Here is a 24,990-nt window from a genome sequence, read left to right on the forward strand (position 1 = left end):
CCTGTTAGGAGGGATTTGGTTGAACCCTGGCAACCCCGAAAACTGTCCCTCTTGACCCGCGATGTCAGAGGGAGTGAGAGACAAAGCATGCAAAAGGGAGAGAGAATGACATGAGCCAGATTCCCCTAATGAGACACAAATCCCAATGCAGGGCAGGCATGACAATTCATGTCGCAAACCAATTCTGTATTGGTAACTGGACCCAATAATATAATATTTAGCTGTGCTAAAATCGCAAGTTTGACTAAGTGAGACATTTTTTAATTTGTCAAAAAGAGTGAACATTTGCCACAATGAGTGAACATTACAGCTTTTTGATGACAGAGCAAACGTTTCGAGACCATGTTGAATCTGTGTAAATATTAAATCCTTAGCTTCTAGCAGTCTTACAATGTAGGGATCACAAATCACGTGCTACAATACTTCTGGTATTATCTCATAGTAAAGTTAACAGAAACAAACATTTTATAGTAATAAACAGTTAATGGAAATTACAGCAGGAACACTAGAATAATAGCATTATATTGTGTAATGTATTATATTGTATTGTAATGTATTTTACAGTAATAAACTGTTTTTCCAGATTACAGTAGGTATGCTGTAAAATTACAGCTGCCAGTTGTTAAGTGTAATTTAGGGACATTTTTTACAGTGTTTGAGAACTTTATTCCATTTTCCTACTATTTCCTCGCTCTCGATTATAGGCTACTGTACTTTAATACTTATGTTAAAATAAAGAAGAAAGAATACACTTAATGGATCAGTTGCAGTGCTAATATCAGAATATTGGATTTCATTCATAAAATGATGTTGTTAAAGAAAAAAGTTATTAATTGGAGATTAAATGTGAAATTATTTGAATGTAAAAGTATATTTAAAAAAACATGAATGTTATGTGCAATTAATTACAATACATTTTTTTAATCGGTTGAAAGGACTAATATTTTAAATCCTGAAGACCAAAATATCACACAAGACTTTAGACTTTTTCTTTTGACTTGCACCTAATCACCAAGAACACCATAGTAACCGCACAGCACTGCACTGGCAACAACATACAATCCTTTAGCATCATGTTGGTGAGTTTAATCAAGACTGAATAATAGACATTTGTCACGAAAGTCTAGCTGAACAGCAAAACTTAAATGAAGTAATACAATACAGAAATACAACCCTACAACCCAGAGGAAATCTATTTTCTGCACATTAGAAACCGAAGACAAGGAAAACGTGTGAAAGAGACACCAATGCAGTGTGATAAAATGATACAGACCCCTGGGAGCTCTGGTGTTATCAGGGCCCTTGAATAACACATGCATGCTGGGACGTGTCTTTCTGGGTGTTGGAGGGTTGGATAAAACTCTGCTGTTCATGCCTGGGGGCTTAAACCAATTAAGAGCCCATTTAAGAATTAATCTGTGTGATTATTCTCTCATAATATCAAACACAGATCAGTGTCCAAGTATAGCGTCAGAAAGAGAGAGAGAGAGAGGCAAACGGTTCAAAATGCAACAGGCAACACAAATCCTTTATAAGTTGACTGCTTCAGGATACATACAAATATAAGGCTTTGAATTTGTGTCATTTTTAATACTGCACTGCAATTGCCAGACAAGCTCTTGAATGGACGAGGTTCGTGCAGGCGGGCAGAGACATGTGTCGTATGTACAAAACAAGTAAAAACACACGGTTTGGAATCTCAGTGTGCGGCGGCTCTTTAAGTGTGACTCAGCACTGCTACACCTTAAGGGGGAATTTGGTGGCTGCTACTTAAGAGGTCAAAGGTTAAAGGGCAAGGGCATTGACAGGCGGCTATCCATTGTCATGATTCTTGGTCTTGTGGCAGAGTCATGGCAGGGCCTCATGTTTTGTGTGGAGAGAAACATATTATCATTGGTCATGACATTATATACGTTCCCTCCGGTTTGGCCCCGCCCATCTCGTTTCCTTGTTAGCTTCCCTTCAGTGTTTCATTACCCACACCTGCCCATTGTTATCTCCTTTGTTAGTGTCCCTTTATAATGCCCTCATGTCTGCTGTCCTGTGCTCATTCACTTTGCTTGTTTTGCTTTGTGCTCCGTAAATGACGGTGTGGCAGTCTTGCGCTGTGGGTTTATGCAGGCTAGTTCTAGTTGTGTAGTTCAAGTTCATGTGGTGTTTTCGGTTAATCCTGTCGGTTTTGTTATCATTTGTTCTTTGTTGTTTACACCCTAGTGGGTTTTGAGATTTGTCATTAAAGTCATTGTGTCTCCACCACCAAAGCTGCCTGCACTTGGATTCATTCTCCTCGTGAAATTCCTGACATCCATGTGAGTAATTCTGCTAGACTGAATTAAATCAACATTGTGATGATGTGAATATTTGACAATGTAAAGATTTAAGTCAATTATTTGGTGCACGCTTGTGTGGCCTATCAAATGCTCCACCTTTAAATGGTGCAATAGACATATACAACAGTAACTCTGCCAAAAAAAGAGCGGAAACACAATAATAGTTTACCTGAAATAAAATGTTTGTACCTTGTTGTGGTTAAACTGTATATGACTCTTTTGTGAAACAAGATATTTAGAAAAAGGTTGATGTGGTCCAGTGTTGGTTGGTTACCAACATTCTTCAAAATATCATCTTTTGTGTTCTGCAGAAGTCATACAGGTGTATGTGTAAATAAAACTTTAAAATCGATAAAGTGAATAGATAAACGCAGAAGCAGTATTCATAGAAGGTCCTTTGCCAGGAAGCACCCCATATAGAAAAATATTTTACTTGTACAAGCATGAACATTGATTCTATTCGGGATTTCTGAAATGTGTCCAGTAATGTTCATGAAAGGGACGTCAAAACAAACACTTCTGGAGCAGCTCGGAGCCCTGACGCAACCCCGGAGACCTGCACCAAACACAAAAGCTCTGGGAAAGTCAGGTTTCCAAAATGAATGTTTTTCACAACACACACACACACACACGAAAAAGAGGCTTTACTGGGTCTTAACAGAGGGCAGAGTTATCAGATATTGACAACACATCAAAACACTCTCCAAGAAAGAATCGAGACGTAAAGAGAGAACTGTTTGCACTGATCTTGTCCCAACAAGCTCTGAAACTCAAGCTCTTGGTTGAACAATGAGAACAAGTTTTCAAAACTTTACACATGTGTATACGTGCTTATCTACGTCAGCCCAGGGATTTGCAAACCCAGAGTATATTTACTTTCTCTTCACTTATCACTTTAATCATCAACTCCGAAAGGAAAAAACAGATATCGCATTTAACCCAGGTGATGATGTACAGGTAATGTGTGGCGCACACACTTTTTTTTACAATGAAAACACTGCTGTGAATGTATAGACGTCTCATTTATGAACATGTTTTAAATTGGAAAGGCAAGTCAACCTTAATAGACAAATTTGTAAGCCCTGTATCAGTCTGCATGGGAACTGAACCCATGACCTTGTTTGCTATGCCACACCTGTTGACCTACTGAAACATACATGTCTCATCATACATGGTCATTTGAATGACAATGCCACAATTTGTGCTCGTACAGTTTTGTTAAACATGAGGCATTAAAATGGTGAAAATAGTCAATAATACTTTTTCGAACATACAGTACAACGTAATGTGAAACATAAACCTGAGATATTTGCGACAATGATCCCGGGGTAACACAACTTTCTAAATTCTTAGCTGGAAAAATCATTTGCAACTCAGCTGCTATTAAATACGCATGAACAATCCACTGAGACTGTAAATCTACCCAAACAAACATATGCACACAAACGGCAAATACAAAAATAGTTTATTTGGCCGAGAGTTAAATTTAATAGCATGAGCTGTGGCAAATATTTTGTAGTTTGATGTCCATTTAAGGAGATTTGACAGTAAGCGAACTCCGGCTCCTTCGGTACAGTCGCACGGGTAAAGGGAGAACTCAGCGATGAAAACCCTCCTGAGCTCCACGAGAAGCATAAAGTGATCAATATGTGCCTCTAACTCTCTGTTATCTTTAAAGGAACAGTTCACAAAACATTTTAAATGTTGTCATAATTTTCTCCACCTCATGTTGCAAAGCCATATGACAAAAGAATAAAACAAATTTTTTAAAGAATACCCTGGCCTCTATTTTTCATATAATAAACACACAAACGTATAGCACATAAGGGATAAGGACCACCTTAATGAGGCAGTTTAGTCCTTTCAGATATTTTTTGTCTTGGTTTTCGAGTCTTGTGGCAGGATCATGTCAGACCCCTGTGTTTTTTTTCTGTCCAATCCAAATTCCCCTCAACTGCCCCTTGTATCTTCCCGTTAGTTTCCCTTTAGTGTTAATTCCTGCCACTTGCCCTGAATTATTGTCCTTGGTTATTGTCTCCATTTAAGTGCCTCTCGTCCCGTGTGGTTCATTGTTTCTAGTGCATGTCATGTTACCCCTCGTCTGGAAATCTTGTCTCTGCCGTGGTCCTTATTATTGAAGTATACGTTTTAGTTCCCTTGTGTATCCTCCAGTTTTTTCACCCTCATGGGAAGTGTTTTTCTTTGTTCTAATATGATTCCGTGTTTTGCCCCATTGTGGGTTTTGTTTTGTGTTTTCCCTATAAAGTTTTGGTTTGGAGATCCGTCTGCGTTCTGTCCCCCATCCCTGACAACCGTACTTAACTCGAAATGGTAAAAGGCTTTTTTGACCAATGTTTAAAATAAAGTCAAACAGATTTAGAAAGACACAAGGGTGAGTGAAACATCTATTTACCACATCTTGCATAGCTCTAAAGACAGTCAGATTGACACAGAAACACGTAAAAATTGTGAGAACGAGAGAGGAAGTGTTGCAACTATTGTTGTAAACGAGACTGGGTGCTTGAAACCTAGTGAGTCAGCTACCGTTGCTTCCTCTTTCTGCATGCTCACCTCTCGGTGGATCAAACCAAACAATCATCACTATACCACTGATAGCCATCAGTCCTGACAAACAATGAGTCCACAACAGCACTACTGTTTTTCTTCATTTGATAACGCGAGCAACCACATTTCTACTTCACACAGTGAATAAGCCATCTGGTAATAAGATGAAACCTCAATGTTGTACCGGAAGCCTCTGTAGCATCCGATGAAGATGCAGTAAACCTCAAGATTTACAAGAACTGTTAGCGAAGCAAGCCGAATTGAGAAGGTTCAGCAGCGACGCCAACAAAATGTAACAAGCAAGAATTCATAGGTGGACATAACTTACCAAAGATTTTTACTTTTAATCTGTGATTTATCTAAACGCTTTTACCTTGGAAAACATTTACTACATTATAAAGCCTATATAATTTTTTACTCCACTACATTTCATATATTCACGCAGATTTTTTAACTTGAATACTTAAATCTAGCCCTTTAATCGTTAATGTTGTGTTTATACAATATATACAGTATGTGGTGTGTATATTTATAATATATACTGTTTGTATAAATTGTATAAAACGTTGCGCCCAAAAAAACACCCATTACTTCAAGTTGCAAGATACATGTCAAAGTTTAACATGTAGCATTAGCGTTTGGTTAAAATCCTTAAACATGAACAATGATAATAGTGATGCTTACCCAGAGGTGGAAAATAACGAATTACATTTACTTGCGTTACTGTATTGATTTGTCTATTTGTACTTCTTTTCAGCTGTGCAAACATGATGTTGTCTTGTTGTGAATCATTTAATTATTTCAATACTATTTGTTATAATAATATACTTCACTACGCTATATGAACATTAAGATTAATCAATTGAATATTTAAGTAAAGCCTCCATGAGCATTGTAAATTGATGAACTCATGCTAAATCATTTAAGTAAAGAGGTTTAAGTGAACTCATATATTTGTGTAAACGCACCAGAAATATTTGTTATTTGACTTAAAATATCCTTAAATTGAATTAAATATATGTGCAGCCTTTTTGGATCATGGTTTTTAAGTAAAGTCAACACATATTGTCCAGATTAAAAAAACACTGTATTGTATTATAATATTTACTAGGGGTGGGAGAAAAAAAAACAGATTTTCGATGAATTTCGTATATTATATGTGCAAACAAAGTAAATGTATAGCCCTGCAAACCAAAAATCATGTATTAGAAATTGGGATGTTCATATTGAAGGTTTAACCGTTAATCGAGAGTAAAAATTGACCAGTTATCAGTTAAACAATTTAAAAGGTATGTAAATTTAAGTTAAATAATAAGAAATATGTTTTTTTATAATAATAATACATTTTAAAATAACAATTAAATCATACATGTATTTAGTTTTCTGAATGGTGAAAGAAAAATATGCTAATACATGTGTTAACTCACGGAGCATGCAGACGAGTGCGACCAGGTGTAAATGCACTCCAAAACGTTTTCAAGACAGATTAAAATCCCATCACGCAAACCACTTGGGCGAAACTGGACAAGTGTAATTCATTTGATTGTTAAGGCCATATTTGTCAGGGCTTTGCTTCTCGGCCTTGAACAAGTTCCTTGTTTTAAAGTAGACAAGCGACACTCGCACTCACAAAGCGCTGTGACATACTCAGAGTGTTTGAAGCTGCTTGAAGCTGAAACACTTTTTTTAGATCCTTTTTTTGATAATGGTAGAAAAACAGCACTTGCGTAGAGTCAAGTAAAAAAAAAAAGATGCCGTATATGACAAAAGACAACTGTCCTAAAATGATCTTAGAACATCAGCAGCTGTACTGCATTTGAAGTTAAATTGAGTTTGTCCGCATGGTGTGGCTGTGACTGTAAGCCAATCCAAGTGGCTCCCTGCGCTGTCCCCGTATTTCACACTCTTACTTTCTTACACCACTAATGCTTTGAAGTGAAGCTTTTGCTCGCTCATTTTAAGATGCTGGTCCCCGCAATAACTGAAATACAGGGACAGCGCAGGGAGCCTCAAAGAGACGATGAGAGGAGGAAGTGGTTTTACTGAAGAGCGACCGCAGGGGAGCAGCGAGCTACCCGAAACTGACCACACTTCAGCTTTAAATCACTGCGAACACGCGTCAATCCAAACACCACAGAGATCCACCTGCGCTCGCTTACTAAACTAAAGGATTTTAGACCTTTGTGTTACAGGCCTTGGTCTTCATGACAATGCCATTATGCAACAAAACAAAAAAATCATTTCCAAACTAGCCCCAAACTTAACTACAATCCAATTGGCCATCAATGTCTGAACTCTTCACATGCTCTGAAGTTCTTCCGGCCATCCTTAACTGTATTATTCTTGAACCTTCTGAAACACCCGTCTTGTGAGTTTCTCAAACTCAATCTTGTGAGAACACCCCCGGACCTTGCATCCATCATGATAAACTCTGATTTCCTGAGGGCAAGGAACTAAACACAGTAGAACGGCGAAGGAGAGGAATATATATAGGCTTATATAAGGGCTGTCAATAGAATAGAATTAGATTTTTAAATCGCGATTCATCGCACCGCTTTTGTGTGATTAACTGTGATTAATCGCACACGTATAGTGAAATTAAACACACACTTTTTATTTAGATGTTTTATGTTTATTTTAGTGCTGTCTAATCAAATTTACTAACTAATCACGCACAGCATTTATGTTTTAAGTATACTTTTACATTCTAATCATTTCACATTTTATCTCCAAATTAATGTAGAAACGTATTAATCTGAAAGAATGAATTGCATGCGTTAATGAGTTACCGTTGACAGCCCTTTAAGATGTGCTTGCTATAAAAAACGAAAGAAAACTCGTGTGTAAGTTTCTCCTCCACGCAAACACAGCATGGATGTTTGCTTGTCTGTTTTTAGATCTAAATCTTGCTTTCCTCTATAACTTTATCCAGATGTCATGGCTGACTGGTCATAAATCATATGACTTATGACTCTTTCCCTCCACTGCTCTCTCTCTGTTTATCTTTCTCAGCGAGGGTGAATTCTATAGGGTGAACAGATGCAGTGTTTGAGCGTGCAAACCTCCATTTAACCAATTTAACCAGACACTTAATATGGTGAAATAGCAATACTTATTATACAACATATTATTCAAGTCAGTCCCTTTGAGTTTTCTAATACACCTAGTAGGGCTGTGCAATTATTCGAAAATTAATCGTAATCGTCAATTTTGTCCTTCATCAATTACAAAAACAAAATAATTGAGAAACTATTATTATGCTCCATTCCATTTTTGGAATCACTTGTGGTATAAATCCACAGCGCACACCCTTCCTTTACAGTGGTTCAGCAGTGCTACTTTACATTTATTTTTCAGTTAAATTCTGAGTTTAAAAGCCAAGTTACCGGCTGTACCCCCCGGCCTGCGAGGAGCGATGGGGTATGTGGCGAGCAGGGCGGGACGAGAGCCGTGAGGGAACTGCGCAAGGCCGGTGAAGCGAGAAACAACGAGCCTCAGCTGTGTTTGCAACGGTCTCGCTTCTCTCACGGAGGAGCTCCGGAGCCATAAGGGAGGAGTGACAATAGGGAATGACGAGAGAGGACCAGGCCTGGACTTTGTTCTGATTTGTTTGTTTGGCCAGCAGTCGGCCGTGAGGGAGCTTCAAGAATTTTACTTTGTTTGTTTGTTTATAATATTAAAAGTGGTTGTACGTTCTCAGGTTCCCGCCTCCTTCCTTCCTTACATTGAACCTTGCTACACACATTGACCAATTAAAGGAGAGTTTCTGCCTGTGACTTGGTTTGGATAAACTGCGAACCAAACCAAGATGAAATTGCAACATCGTAGGGATTTATCCCCGGTTTCGGGATAAAGCAATCGATCTACAGATGTGAAAACACCATTAGTTGAAAATAATAAAATAGCTTAGGCTATATTTGATTTTAAACATCTTTTCTGTTTGGTTAGTAAATTTAATATTTAAAACTTTTTAAACTTAATAATTAAATAATTATAAAATTTTTAGAACTTTTTTATGTTGTTTGTAAAGTGTTAAAGCCACATAAAGGCTACACAAGAGTATGTTATTTACAATGTTAATGTTATGTGGCTCTTACATAAATACTGTATTATTGTGAGTCAGTCACTACACATTTTGCCACATTTTCATTCACATCAATATTTCTGTAACTAATCAAAATTAAAGGGCTATGAGACCTCAGCAGTCCCTCGACTGTCCCTGTGGCAGGTCTGTAAAAGTACCCTAATAAAGCAGCAATAACAGTAACAGGTCAAAAGCAGACCAGACCACCTTTAAGGTCTTAAGGAAATCCAGCATCATAATGTTGCACAAAGACTTTCTAACTTGTCTATTAGTTGATCACGTCAATTTATTGACACGGTCATTTGCTGCTTACATTAAAATATTCAGTTTCCAATGTGTGAACGATTAGCAGGAGCCTCACCAAATTGCTCATATAAATGCAGTAAAGCTATAATCAATAGATCAAAAATAAAACATTAAATAAGTTCCAACATTTTCTATAGAAATCGTTAAATCTGTTTAAGTATTGTAAGTTTCACACTTTGCAAACACACACAATTTGAGAACCACTGCATAAACAAAACACACAAACAAGAACCACAAACACCAATGAGAGTTAAAAGGCAGGTTACCAGAATGTCCATCATGGCTTGGCGGAGGGCAGCCTACTAGTCTTAAAATCCTCAATGATGTTAATTGCCTGGACACATGCATGTCATCCCCCCGCAGGCCTCGGACCTCTCCTTCACACAAACACACACACACAACACAGGCAGGGACGTACACGTAAACACAAAAAGGGGGAGAGAAAAACAAGGGGGGGAATATTAGTCATTTTAAGCAAATGCTTACAATTAGTTGTGATTTATTTTGTGTTAAGCTAACTTGCTCAGGCATGTTAAGTTCATGTCTGCTAGAGGTTACAATGTACAACTTTCAATTTTTAAATAATAGTTTGAAGGGAGTTTGAAATAAAATCACCTGCATGCAAATTCAACGTGAAATAATGTAATATTTTCATATTCCAGTCATTTTCAAGTTCATTTAATCAAGTTTAAATTAAAACTAAAGTTTATTTTGAATTAAAATGAGGCTCTGAGGGAAACAAAAGCCCACTCTTCTTAATAGGTAGTACTGTAAGTTGTATACAAATTTTAGGTATTGTCAATTTTCATAACCAGTGTTTCACATCAAAATCCTTCCTCAAAATCATGCCATTACGTTATCCAATGTTGCCATGTTGGGCTGCCTAAACAAACAGAGCAATTAGTACCACACTGCATTTTAACTTTGCACGATATAGAAAATAAAACACAAGTCAAATGACAAACTCAAACATGTTACTCTAATTTGGCCTGTACTGAGATTTACTACATCACTGTGAATCACTTCTCTAAACTCTTGTAGACTTCGTGTTCAAGAATCGTGAAAAAATCGGCGCCAGATGATAAGCCAGCTGCCACGTTCCTGTGCCATCCTCACACACACACAGATGGGAACAGATGTGCATCTAAAGGTCAATCCACCCAAGACACACTGAACAAACTTTTAATGTGATTTCAAATGAATTCTATCTAATTTATTATGTTTTTTTTAATCTATGTAAATATTTGAAAACTGTTACCAGTGGGGTGGGAATCAGTAGTGACCTGGTGAACATGATTTTAAATGAACGTGGGTCATGATATGCTAATATTACAATTCTTCACTTTAGATGTATAAATGTTCCAAACTTTGCAAAATAATATTTTGAGCTAAATTAATGTCAATGTCCTTATGTACAAATCAAAAATACTGAAAATGGAAAGTTTGATATAGTAATACAATATACAAAACCGCGATACCTGAAATAATTTTTTCGGCAGACTGATACTTACATCACTCCAGGTTCGCGGAATAAATATCTCTCAGCTAATCTCTATTAACGCTTTTGACTACATGAAGAACTAAATGCACTGCTGAGTCTGCTATGGCCAAAACCTCCTACTTCCCTTTTGACTCTGTGAAGAAGAGGGAGGATGGGGAGCGCAACATAAAAAGAGGAAATGCTCAACAGAAGACGAGGAAGAAAAGAGGACATTGGCAAGAACATGCGTAAGAAAACCTTAGACAGAGGGCAAAAAACAAAAGCCTGGAAGGTTTGGTAAAGTTGTAGGGAGCGGTCTCTGTTAACCAACGTCTCTATGGACACAACTTGATTTTTCAAATGGATGTATGCCTTATGAAATGTCATTTGTACACTTGAACATGTCGTAACAGAACTGGTTTTCAGTAGCTGAGAGTTAACGAAACACAGTTCCCCAAATATGAAAATTCTGTCACTCCTTCTAAATATCTATGGGAATATAGACAAATACTGTAACTTTTTGTGGTGGTAAGTTTTGGAAACATGATCAACTGATTCATTGAAAAGATTTGACTAAAACATTCTTTTTAATAAATCGCCACTTCTCTCATTCATAATGTAAAAGTCTAAGGAAAGTATTTGTGTGCTAATTTTTCAGTGCTTCTTCATCCTTTAAGCGCCAGTCGCGAACGAAAAAGAGCAAATAATATATGATTAAAAACATCAAAATGTCAAGAAACTGATGACGGCATTTTGGGGTAAGACTGAGCTATTCCTTTCATACAGAAGTTTCATGGATCATGTCCACTGGTTTGGTATTAAGAGATTAAATGGACTGAATGTAACAGTTTAAATTCTGTGTTAAAAGAATGAGAAAAAGCAGGAAGAGAATAAAAGTAAAAAAAATGGTTGTGAAAGAGAGCAAAATGGCCGCGCACGAGTGACTCATGCTTCCTTCTAAAAATTAGTTTCTTAAAGTGACACCCGGCTAATCTGCTGATGACTTGCACTTCAGCCTTTTCCATCCGACCAAAACAAACAAAAAGCCCTGAAACAACACTGGCTCTTCACATCTGTTTAAACTCTGGCATGTGGCTCGACTCATGTCTTTAATAAACTCCTGATTAAAAGTCTATAAAAACAATTAAAACGTTTGAGCTTTGACACTCAGACTCAAATAACTGTCCTAAATGTTTCTCTGAAAGCAACATTTTACTTACTTTTCAAGTAAAAGTAGTGGTTTCAAGTGGTAGATCAAAAAAGAAAAGAAAACACATATAATAATGGTGTTTCTCTTCAAGTCAGCAGGGGCTTGGTTTAGTCAAGCAATGACTTATGCATAATACTTGATAAAAATGCAGCATCGTGAAAAAATCTTTGGCTGGTCTTGACCACATAACCATGTTTTTGACAATTGCACAAGACAATTCTTCCCCTTTCAACCGTAGATTTAATAATGCATGTTAAAATGGTAAACTAATTTACCATTTAGCTTTATGGACCTGAAGAAAAGCCAAGGGTAAAATAGTGATACTGTATTTCTTGTTTAAGAGTATGTTTAGTAAATTATACAGGTTCGCATTGGTGTGAGTATGTGAAATAATTTTTATCTCATGTCATTTATGAGTGGTGAATGACGCGCTTGTTATAAGTGCAGGAAGGAGCGAGCAGAGAGCATGTGCTCACCCTCTGTCTCCAAACTAAAGTGTGTGTTTGACTTCATTCGGTGTTACGCCCATGGGCGCCGTATAGGGGGGAAAGTTAGGACAATTCCAAGGGCCCCTGACTGACAGGGGCCCCAACAAATAGGTAAAAACTAATTAATTTTTAATTATATTATACACTATATAAATCATCATCATTTAGTATATTTAAAATAATAATAAAATGAAGGATGTCTTTTATTTAAAGTATTTTGGCAATAAAAGTTAAATATCCCCAATGGATCAAAAAGTAAACATCCATATTGACCGAGCACCCCCCTGTGTCTGCATGAAAGGGTTCGGTCCTGCCTTAGCGCACTCGTCATCAGTGACGTGTTTAGTTGCAGAAAGTCGCGTCGCGTCAGAAACAGACACCATTATGTTGCGTGGAAAACAATCTAGTTTTCAAAAAAGGAAAAGAAACAAAATGGAGAGAGCAAAGACAAAAGAAAGGGTGTCAATCTGTAACCCAGTTTTTCACCAAGAAAGGTGGGTAGCATTCAGTCTGTAAGTGGTATTAACCTGTTGTCCATAGTGAAATAAGTTAGCTAGCTGCAGGCTAGTGTCAGCCTACATTTCATAAACATTTAATCAGTGCAGGGAAACGTTTAGCAAGATATTCATATTAAATAATTGTCCGTGCCCATCTTAGCAGACTTAACAACAGATGAGTCAACAGCACCCCAGTCTCCCCATAACTGCACCCCTGCCTGTCCCAGTGAAGAAGGTGAGCAACACTGTGTTACTTAACCATAACAAAAAAGAAAGTGGAATATGTATTAATGACAGAAATCAGACAAAATTGTTTTTCTCACATAATGACCATTATGACATGAAAAAGAACCTCTTGTCTGTATGCATTTAGAAACAATGAGTAGCTCACCTCAACCTGCATGTAGGTTAGTGAAAGTGACCTATTTGTCAGTTATGGTGAACCATACCTGAAATGTGACCTCTGCATTTAACCCATGATGATGATGTTAATTTATTTTGATTAAAAATTTAATATATATTTAGTTTTTTTCTTTTTCTTTTTTTAAATCTGTCAATATTTTTACAATAAAAATACATTAAGAATGGACATTTTTATGGTGGCTTTTAATCTTGCATCAAATATTGGACTGCATACTGTATGTAGACTTGCATTTACAAATCACCAGGAGTAAATATTTTGCTAGTACTAGTATTGCACTACAAGAATTAAGACAGTTGCAAGCCTTTGATTGGAGTTATTTAAAGCTTTTGATTGGACAGTTAGGTCCTAGAGATGTGGTGCCAACAGCTGCACAGAGGGGGCCCAATTAGATTTTTTTTCATGGGGCCCAAAATTCCTGCCGGCGCCCCTGCGCACACCCAACGGCATAAGAGCATTGCGGGACAGACTGCTCCATATGCTTTTAAAATGCTTTCACGGAACATTGATGGGATGTCATATTCAGATTAGGTGACAGAGATTTCCAGGCCTCCTCATAGACATCACGGTTATAGTTGTTGTCAAGGTCCAGAATCTTTTTTGAAGCAACAACAATATACGACTTTAATCGATATATTCTCCTCTAACGCATCAAATTCGGTGGTGGCAGATGCCGCCGTTCTGACTGACAACCCGGAAGCTCAATTGTAGCTCTGTACTTACAAGTAGACGCATGCTGTATATAGGCAGATCTTTGCAAAATGTTTGATGATTTCGATAGTGATGCATGCAAGGCCAGTAGATGCCGTACAAACTGAATGCGCATGTGTCGAAGTACTCTCGTGAACGCGCACCATAGAGTAACAAGACAAAGTAGTATAGGTTAAAGAAGTTATTTTGGTTTGTTTTTTGCACATAAAGTATCGTCGTCGCTTGCTTAAAAATAAATCTATTGAGCCACTATATGTGGATGGACCAATTTAACAATGTCTTAGTACTTTTCTTATTCAATTTTTAGATAAATTTTCCCTTTTACCAATCAGGTTTGAACCGCCCCTCCCTACAAGTGCCCAGTAGATATGGATAGTAAAACACATGTGTTAAAGCATAAATATGAAATGGTCTATAGCCGACAATATTGAAAGACAGAGTGACTGTTACAACTACACTGCTGCAGCCATGCCCCCCGCATCAGCGCCTTCTCCCAGCCATACCTGCTCCCATTTCACCGGACTTCTGACATCACAGACTTCACTCCCCATAATCCCTTGCACCTGATTACCCCATGATTTCACCCGCACCTGACACTCATTACCTGAACCCTATAAATTTGCCTCATTATGCAAGGTCATTATGATTACTATAAAAAAATGTGCGACCAAATTGTAAGTTGGTGCGAACAATGGGGACAAATGTGTCTAGAGCCCCGCACTGGTCAAAATGATCTGCGTTTACATGGATCCGAAAAACTTTGAACAAATACTGTATTATGCATGCAAGGCCAGTAGATGGCGATGTCTGCACACATACGCCTGTTTTAAAGGCAGGGTGGGTTATCCTGTCCAAAAAATATTTTTATGTTGGTAGGATATCTATTTACATCCTGATAGCAATCAAGAAGTATAGTGGTTTAATAATATTTGTATAATCATATTTAATCTGTTAAAGGCGTAGGACCAAAAACATTCGCCCAATCAAAACGTTCTGGCCGAACCGTGTGACTGGTCATGTGTACATTTTCAGCCAACGTAATTGGCATACCACTGCGCATTATGTTCACGCAGACATCATATGTCATCAGCACTGTGTCAATGTAGGGAGAATGGCGGACAATCAGCAACAATAAAACTTTCCTGCGGAACCGATAACAAGTAAATCAACAAAACGAAAGTCTTTTTTTTTTAAAGCAGAGACGAAAAGTCTGGATCATGAAAGAGGAAAAACTGGAAATAACATCGGCTAAGCTTTTACACGATGGAGACAGGTCCCTGCCACAAGGTCTGAAAGACGATACTGTGGGTGCTCTCTTTCTTTTGGACAGGTATATACATGCTTCGAGAAGAATTTAATGGATTTAGCTTGTAATTCGTTACGTGGATTTGAAATACGTTAATGTGTTTGGAGGAGGCGTGGCTTTGAACTGCAAATCGCATAGAGGGTGGGGTTATAATTTCAGTGCTAGCAGGCTAAAGCTAGCACCTTTCCAAATCAAAAAGCCAAAAGCACTTTTAATACCCTTTGTTGGCGTGTATGTGTGTTTATAAATACTATGTCTCTGGTCGTAGTAGTGCAGTAAATCTACTTTTTGCTGGAGAAATGTTATTAAGTATGTTACTTAGCACACACAGTATGGAGGCCTCCTTTTTTTGTTTTGGGAATACTCAAGCATGCCTATAGACTGAACACGTTATACACATGATGTAACCGTTATTGTTTTCAAAAACTTGCACTTAGTTTAACCTAAAATGTTTTGGTCCATTGCTGAGAACTTTAATCAACAAGCAAAACTATGTCTATACTCCACACTTACTTACAAGGCAACTTTTCAACAGTTCCATGGGAAATCAGAAAGCACTGCAGACGTCTGAGGAAATATATATATATCAATGGGTGTCATTTACAATAGGTTTTCTTTTGTAGTATTATTTACTTGGATTCAATTTGTGAGGCTTTTTGACAAATTCATTAGAAGAACTGACTCAAAATAGTTGTAATTTGCCTGATGATATTACTGTATGTTGTTTTCACAGGCAGCCAGCAAAGATAATGCAACGGAAACAGACGGAATTTATGTAAAATCTCATTTATTTAGCTAGAAGTAGATTCAACAGAAGCACTTAATCTGTGACTACAGAAGTGCTACAGAAAACACTTCTGCACATCCTGGTGTGGTCTTTTATTAAATACTTTGGCTAATATGTTTATTAAACATTAAGCAATCCGTACAACTGTTCCAAACTTTTCCAAGAGTGTAGTAGTCAGTAAGTCAGTTATTTTTAGCCCCAAAGCACTACAAAAATAAAATTATCTACAGATTCTGTTTTGGTTTGCTAACTGGTCACACTTTCAGACCTCTGTCCAAGCAATCAACTGTGGAAAAAACTTCTCACCCAGCTAACATGAAGCCGGCAGTCATTAACTCCAGCTCCTCACGTAAAAACCGGCACGCTCGCCAGGAGAGAAACACGTTGCTTTTAAAAGGAGCTGTGTTTAAGTACCGTTCTGATTGAATTAGGGCTTCAGAGAGGCAGACTAGCCCCTTATGAACCCAGCACAACCCTGCGGCCCTGAATAAGAGAATCATTTATTCAGGGTCCTGCTCCAGTGACTGGTCACATTGCTTTTCTATTTTCTCTGGTTTTGTTCATTCAGAAACTTGAGTTGAATAATGCCTGTGTTGCAGGAGGATGTGGTTTCGAGATAGCCTGTATACTTTTTTGCAGCAACGGTTGCTATCTCTAACCCTGATGTAGCTCTTTATATTTTGGCACAAATGCAGTTTTTTTCAGGTCACGAAATGAGTGAAAATAAGAAAATGCTGGTGGATCTGCATGCAATGGTATTCATAAAATATCTGATATCAGATCACGAGAAGTTTTCACGGCAAAACTAGCTTCCATTTGGATTAATGTTTTAGCTTGAGGTTGATAATGTAAAATAACGTTGATGGCCAGGATATTCCGATTTCTGCATCGGCAACGTTTTGAAATAACTAAAGACATAAACTAGTTAGAGCTGTGATGTTGAGCTCTCATGTTAGTTAGTCTGACCCGAGATATCAAAGACACCCTTGACTGGGTGTTTCAAAACGCGTCAATCCTCTAGCCAAATATAAACCTCATTGTTGTCACTATACACTAAGAAGGCTACATATTAAGCTTACACACTACGATGACCTGCTCTTTTCAAGTTACAATAAAAAAGCCACATCAGTTAGTTAGTCTGACCCGAGATATCAAACACACCCTTGACTGGCATACTTTATGTGTTTCAAAACATGTCAAGCCTCTTGCCAAATATAAACCTCATTGTTGTCACTATGCACTAAGAAGGCTACATATTAAGTTTACACACTACGATGACCTGCTCTTTTCAAGTTACAATAAAAAAGCCACATCAGTTAGTTAGTCTGACCCGAGATATCAAACACACCCTTGACTGGCATACTTTATGTGTTTCAAAACATGTCAATCCTCTTGCCAAATATAAACCTCATTGTTGTCACTATACACTAAGAAGGCTACATATTTAGCTTAAACACTACGATGATCTGCTCTTTTCAAGTTACAATAAAAAAGCCACATCAGTTAGTTAGTCTGACCCGAGATATCAAAGACACCCTTGACTGGCATACTTTGTGTTTCAAAACATGTCAATCCTCTTGCCAAATATAAACCTTGCTGTTGTCACTATACACTAAGAAGGCTACATATTTAGCTTACACACTACGATGATCTGCTCTTTTCAAGTTACAATAAAAAAGCCACATCAGTTAGTTAGTCTGACCCGAGATATCAAACACACCCTTGACTGGCATACTTTATGTGTTTCAAAACATGTCAATCCTCTTGCCAAATATCAACCTCATTGTTGTCACTATACACTAAGAATGCTACATATTTAGCTTACACACTACGATGACCTGCTCTTTTCAAGTTATAATAAAAAAGCCACATCAGTTAGTTAGTCTGACCCGAGATATCGAAGACACCCTTGACTGGGTGTTTCAAAACACGTCAATCCTCTAGCCAAATATAAACCTTGTTGTTGTCACTATACACTAAGAAGGCTACATATTAAGTAGGGCTGCAACAACGAATCGATAAAATCGATAAAAATCGATTATTAAAAATGTTGGCAACGAATTTCATTATCGATTCGTTGTATCGCGCGACTATAACGCGCGCCACATGTTTGAGTGGCGTGAGCGTGGCGTTTCTGTTGCGTGTCAGCTCTGTGGCGGCTGCGTCGTGTTTTCTGTATCTTTGCACACCAGCACCGTGCCTGATGCGGCGCTGGCGCGCTGCTGCTGCTATAGGTGACATAGAGGGAGGCCGCCGACAGACAAGGGTCTTGTATTCACGACATGTTTAAACTTTTTTCACATAACCTACACCTTCCAAAATCCGAAAAATGAGTAAGTAGGCTGTCTGTTTATTTAAATAACATTTCCAAATGTTTTGTAGCTTTATTACCTGATGTTGGACCGTCACTCAGATGACACACTAGACTACGTTGTTATTGTAGTGTGTCATATTTTTTTCCATTTTTAATCACATTGTTAAGAGCATAAAAAACAAAAATAATTCAGTCACCAATACATTTTGGGGTTTAATACGAACCACAATTCGTATTAAGATGATTCTCAGATATGTTATTAAAGATGTAACGTAATCAATTGATGCACGAGTTTACTTTATGCAATATGTGTTTAAGATGGACATAAATTAATATTCCCATTCAATGCAATGTATCTTTTCATTGGATATAGCCTAAGCATTTTCTTGGAGGAAGATTTTATGGAAAAAAGTAGTTAATTGGAGTATTCATTTGCAACATTTTAGTAATAATATCTCATACTTAATAGGAATATTAATGTATAATTTATTTCAATATTCACTTGTTGTTTCTCCAAAAATGCATTATAAACATGATTTAAGTCCTGATGTTTTCTACAGTGGACATGTAAACCCCGTAACGTGTAGATGTTGGTTTAATGAAATTCAATTTGAAAATACGTTCAAATAAATGATGATTAGCTTTCAAACATCAAAATGGCATTCATTAATATGTATTCGTGTACAAAATTACATATAAACATCTTTTCCTATTCTATTTTGCCTGGAAACGCTTCCAACACGCTTGCGTGTCTCGTGAAAAATAGGCGTCGATTCAATTCCTAGCATGCACGCGTTTTCCGTGCGGCTCGTCTCACGCAGGCAGTGTGCAAGCTCTAACCTGTTAACATGGGAGCCGATTTAAAAACGGTCACGCCAGGCTTCTGAGACGCTCACGCCACGCATCTAGTGTGTCACAGGACTAAAAAAAGTTGATCGCGCCGCGCAGCATAGCGGAGAAAAAATAAATTAAAAAAGCAGAGCGGAGGTAGAGGAAAGACCATCAGAGAGACCCGAAAAAATTCCAGAAAAAAACAGCAAACCATGAGAGGCTTCTTGATGGGAAATGCATCATGTAAACCACAGCCAGCTGTAATAATAATATAATAAGTAATAATAAAGCTTTTGAAATATGTTTTGCAATGTCAGTTCTATTTTTCAATAAAGGGTTGAAAATGAATGCTTTTAAAAATTTGTATCCGATTCATCGATTAATCGAACAAATAATCGACAGATTAATCGATTATTAAAATAATCGTTAGTTGCAGCTCTAATATTAAGCATACACACTACGATGATCTGCTCTTTTCAAATTACAATAAAAAAGCCACGTTAGTTAGTCTGACCCGAGATATCAAACACACCCTTGATTGGCATACATTTTGTGCTTCAAAACATGTCAATCCTCTTGCCAAATATAAACCTCATTGTTGTCACTATGCAATAAGAAGGCTACATATTAAGCTTACACACTACGATGATCTGCTCTTTTCAAGTTACGATAAAAAAGCCACATCAGTTAGTTAGTCTGACCCGAGATATCAAAGACACCCTTGACTGGCATACTTTATGTGTTTCAAAACATGTCAAGCCTCTTGCCAAATACAAACCTCGTTGTTGTCACTATACACTAAGAAGGCTACATATTAAGTTTACACACTACGATGACCTGCTCTTTTCAAGTTACAATAAAAAAGCCACATCAGTTAGTTAGTCTGACCCGAGATATCAAACACACCCTTGACTGGAATACTTTGTGTTTCAAAACATGTCAATCCTCTTGCCAAATATAAACCTCATTGTTGTCACTATACACTAAGAATGCTACATATTTAGCTTACACACTACGATGATCTGCTCTTTTCAAGTTATAATAAAAAGCCACATCAGTTAGTTAGTCTGACCCGAGATATCAAAGACACCCTTGACTGGCATAAATTTTGTGTTTCAAAACATGTCAATCCTCTTGCCAAATATAAACCTCATTGTTGTCACTATGCACTAAGAAGGCTACATATTAAGCTTACACACTACGATGACCTGCTCTTTTCAAGTTACAATAAAAAAGCCACATCAGTTAGTTAGTCTGACCCGAGATATCAAACACACCCTTGACTGGCATACTTTATGTGTTTCAAAACATGTCAAGCCTCTTGCCAAATATAAACCTCATTGTTGTCACTATGCACTAAGAAGGCTACATATTAAGCTTACACACTACGATGACCTGCTCTTTTCAAGTTACAATAAAAAAGCCACATCAGTTAGTTAGTCTGACCCGAGATATCAAACACACCCTTGACTGGCATACTTTATGTGTTTCAAAACATGTCAAGCCTCTTGCCAAATATAAACCTCATTGTTGTCACTATGCAATAAGAAGGCTACATATTAAGTTTACACACTACGATGACCTGCTCTTTTCAAGTTACGATAAAAAAGCCACATCAGTTAGTTAGTCTGACCCGAGATATCAAACACACCCTTGACTGGCATACTTTATGTGTTTCAAAACATGTCAAGCCTCTTGCCAAATATAAACCTCATTGTTGTCACTATGCAATAAGAATGCTACATATTAAGCTTACACACTACGATGACCTGCTCTTTTCAAGTTACGATAAAAAAGCCACGTTAGTTAGTTAGTCTGACCCGAGATATCAAACACACCCTTGACTGGCATACTTTATGTGTTTCAAAACATGTCAAGCCTCTTGCCAAATATAAACCTCATTGTTGTCACTATGCACTAAGAAGGCTACATATTAAGCTTACACACTACGATGACCTGCTCTTTTCAAGTTACAATAAAAAGGCCACGTTTTAGCTCCTTCTGTAGAACAATAAGGTTAAATATCATCGATCGGACACAATATATCTTAACCTCGGGAATTCTCACAATGACGTCACAGGCAAACGAGCACTGTGTCTCCCCTCCGTATGCGAAGAGCGCGCCCTGCGTGGAGACACGCGCGGCCGCGTTCAAAGCTCTACGCCGCCACGCGACACCGCGGGCCCCGCCCCCCGAACGAGACGAGTACGCGCGCACAGAATTCATTCACCCGAAGGTCCCGCGCGTGAATCGCGAACGCGCTTTACTACACAGCCAGCAAATGGGAGAGAGAGAACGTATTTCGAGATGAAAAGCCACGCGAAACCACGGAGAACAAGGCGTGTTGAATTAACTCTCATCGACTGCGTATTCATGTGGTCGATGTATGAATAAAAACGGTTCTGATAGATGATAACCCGAGCTTTATCCTCCCCCACTTCCTATGGTTCATTTGAATAATATTCCACTTTAACACCGCATTAGCTTTCACTTCACGACGCCGCGAACCAACAATTTTATCAACGCATTTGTTTCCCACATTTATAAGAAACCAAGCAGCGCTTGAAGCAACGTTACACAACGACACCCTTCCAGAGGTCACTTCGGTATGCTGTGTAGTGAAACCAAACATTTGTTTATGCGTGAAACGTTATAGTTTATCGTTGTGGAAAAACTCAAACTAAACCGTAGTCCCCGTGGCACACACCGGGTGTTCTCGTTCTTCCTGTAATACCTGTGCCTATAAAACACGGAGCTCACGAAATACAAATGATGCACAGCACAAAATAGACAGATGACAACACAGTTTAGCTCTCCGACCGCGTACATGTCCCATCGCGATGAAGCGAAACAAGCAGTAGCAGACGGGGAGAATAAGCGGTACTCCCTGCTCGACTGCGAATAGTCGCGAAGACATTCAAGCTCTCTATTTCTAGAAAAGCTTCATTCTCTTCAACCCATTGAAGTAAGTTGCTGTCCTCAACACTATGCAAAAAACAACGTTTCGCGCCGGGTATAAAGACAAGATCGGGATTTACGGAGGACGGACCATTCTTTGGGAATCACGGACCTTTTGAAAACGGGAAAAACCCACCATCCACGGGCAAACTCAACGCGTTGCTCTTGGAAAATGCCGCCGATGACTATACTTACGATTTTTGCATTAAAACGATCTGGAGGGCGGTAGCCTTTGCGTTTTCTGAAGCACATCCGTTTCTTTGCGCCTGTTTTGTGTGTAAAAATACAGTATCTTTTTCCTCCAATGTTCCAGCTTGAGTATCGACACCCTTACGGAGGCAGGCTGAGGATGAATTGCGCATGCGCGAGTTGAGACAGTTCTACTCAGTCGATTGACGAAGGACTTCCTCGGTAATTGTCGTTTCCAGTTTAACTTTTCATAGAGTGGATCTTACCGTCATCAGGCAATTAACATAGTATAAAATGTGGGAACTTTAAAATAAAAAAGGGCTGCTTTTATATTGCTGCGCTTTAAAGGACTCTTACTAAAAGTTTCTAAGCTGATACTGACTTGGTCTTGCATTGCCTTTTTGACTTTTATTTTTCTATTCTGTCTTATACTGTACATGTGTTAAAGATGCCGTTCACATACAATTGTTTACAATATGCATACAATATTTGCTTCACGGTAATGCGTACATATAACGAATAACGTTCTGCAGAATGTTCTCTAGTTGTAATGATGGATAAGTGCGCTTATTTTAATTTAAATAATTTTTGTGCATATCCAGCAGGAGGCGCCAAACACTAAGGAGAACAACTGGGTACGATGATCCACAGCACGTTAAAGTCTGAGATAGTTGTACATTTTGGCACATGTAAATCGTATATCGAGACATTTAACCCAATCAAGTAAATACACAAGTGTCTATATTTAAGGTCAACTAGATGTGTTTTAAATCCAGACGCAGCTGAATGCTCGTGGGGTTTACTGAATCCCTATGCGCAGTGTGACGATGAGAAACTTTTGTGACTCGTCCAAAATAGCTCTTTTGAGAAAACATCCTTGTTACTTTGCAAGTGGATGATGCGACACTGTAGGAAATGGCTGGGGTTTATGAGGGGACGCACCTGTTTGACTGCCACTTGGTGTCAGTAAAGCTCTCTTCCTCGTGGTGGACCCGAATCCCCCTCCCCTACAGCATTAAACAGCCAACAGTTTGATTCATTATTGGGTGTAATGCTTATCCCTCTTTAAAGCATTTTGCTGAGCATTTAGTTTGTGGAAGCTATGCATTTGGTAGTTAAATTCCTTTTACGTATAATTGATGATATGCTGTTAAAGGACACATCAGGCAATTTTCTCTCCGCACCTGTAAGTATCTCGCAAAATTGCCTTATCTGCATCCTGTCATCTTCTAGCCATCTGTAATCTAAGTGACATAGAATTTACCAATCTTTTGCCATCCTTCCCCTCTAATTACAACCCTGACATAATGACTTAAAACCATAATTAGACTTGGTCCTGTTTACCTGCATCTAATGCCGAGACGGACCTAAACTGGCTTCTTAAAAGTGAAGACACGTAACTTCGACATCTCAAGTACTTTGTTTTCAGTCTAATTTGGGCATGCTATCTCTACACAAAAACTGAAGCAAGTATTTATTCTATTTATTACTCTATTTGACGAAAGTGTCAGTATTTTTTCCTTATTGTGTGCTTTTGGCATCACAGAGATGTTCAGTCTCAGTGGTATACAGGCGCCTTCCCGGAGAGCAAAGATAATTGATTTAATGTTGAATTAATGTTCTATTGGTAATACTTAACATTAGCTGTCTGAATTGGCCCCTCTCTCCTATATAGTGCACTATATTGGATGTCTGCCATTTTGTAGTGTTGTCCGAATTCGGAGTAAACATATTCCCTTCATTTGTTGACTACCTTTTACCCACAATGCATTCTGATCTTGAGTGTACATCCAATGTCACTCATATTTATATAACTCGAATCAAACGTCTGATTAGAATCAGCTGGAGGAGAGTGACCCTTGATGCCAAGAATGTACGTTTATATTTATATTATATTGGGTGAACTATCACTTGACAGTTATCACTATTTTTACTTTTTGTGAATAAACCAAATAAATGAATGTTATAACAGTTTTATTTTAAATGTATTAAGTAATTATTTTAAATGTAATAGTAAATAAACGTGGCAAATATTTGTTTTGTTCTCTTTATTAAAACCAATACAATAAATGTTACGAATAAGCTAAAAATTAACTGTTTAATTAAAAAAAAACAAATAAAATGTCTTCCCCATATAGTAGACTATTTAGCATTCACTATGTAGGGAATAGTGAATGAGTGAACAAGTGAGCGAATTCAGACACAAGTATTGATTCAACATTGAAGTCATAGTTCACCCCAAAATAAAAATGATGTCATCATTTAAAACCTGTTTGACTTTGCAAAACACAAAATAATATATTTTACAAAATGTCGATGTTCTTCTTCAGTCATCTGCGGAGCATAGTCAGGCCCTGCTCCTCGTCTAAAATCTCCTCTAGTCTCCGTCTCTAGAACAAAGCACAGGAATAAGACAGAAAAAAACGAGGTCAAGAACATGCTTTCGGCATGTTTTAGAAGAGCTTTGCTGCTCGTGGTGTTCCTTTCAAAACATTATAATTTTGAAAAGCACA

General features: G+C 37.9%; 1 protein-coding gene across 4 annotated transcripts in view; it reads right to left on the reverse strand.

Moving 5' to 3' along the window:
* Positions 1-22,646, reverse strand: part of rgs19 (regulator of G protein signaling 19) — a 30,575-nt gene extending 7,929 nt beyond the window's left edge. For 2 of the 4 annotated variants that reach the window (XM_079478220.1, XM_079478217.1), the window contains exons 1-2: positions 22,484-22,646; positions 9,552-9,662 (exon numbers count right to left, since the gene is read on the reverse strand). In XM_079478220.1, coding sequence (XP_079334346.1) covers positions 9,552-9,566 — 15 coding nt within the window. In that variant the 5' untranslated portion in view covers positions 9,567-9,662; positions 22,484-22,646. Of the gene's footprint in view, positions 1-9,551; positions 9,663-10,796; positions 10,905-22,483 lie in introns of those variants that run through there. The other 2 variants (XM_079478219.1, XM_079478218.1) reach the window with 2 other exon arrangements.
* Between the last annotated feature and the right edge of the window lie 2,344 nt (positions 22,647-24,990).

The sequence above is a fragment of the Barbatula barbatula genome (genome assembly GCF_947034865.1).
Source record: "Barbatula barbatula genome assembly, chromosome: 17".
Classification (NCBI taxonomy): Eukaryota; Metazoa; Chordata; class Actinopteri; order Cypriniformes; family Nemacheilidae; genus Barbatula; species Barbatula barbatula.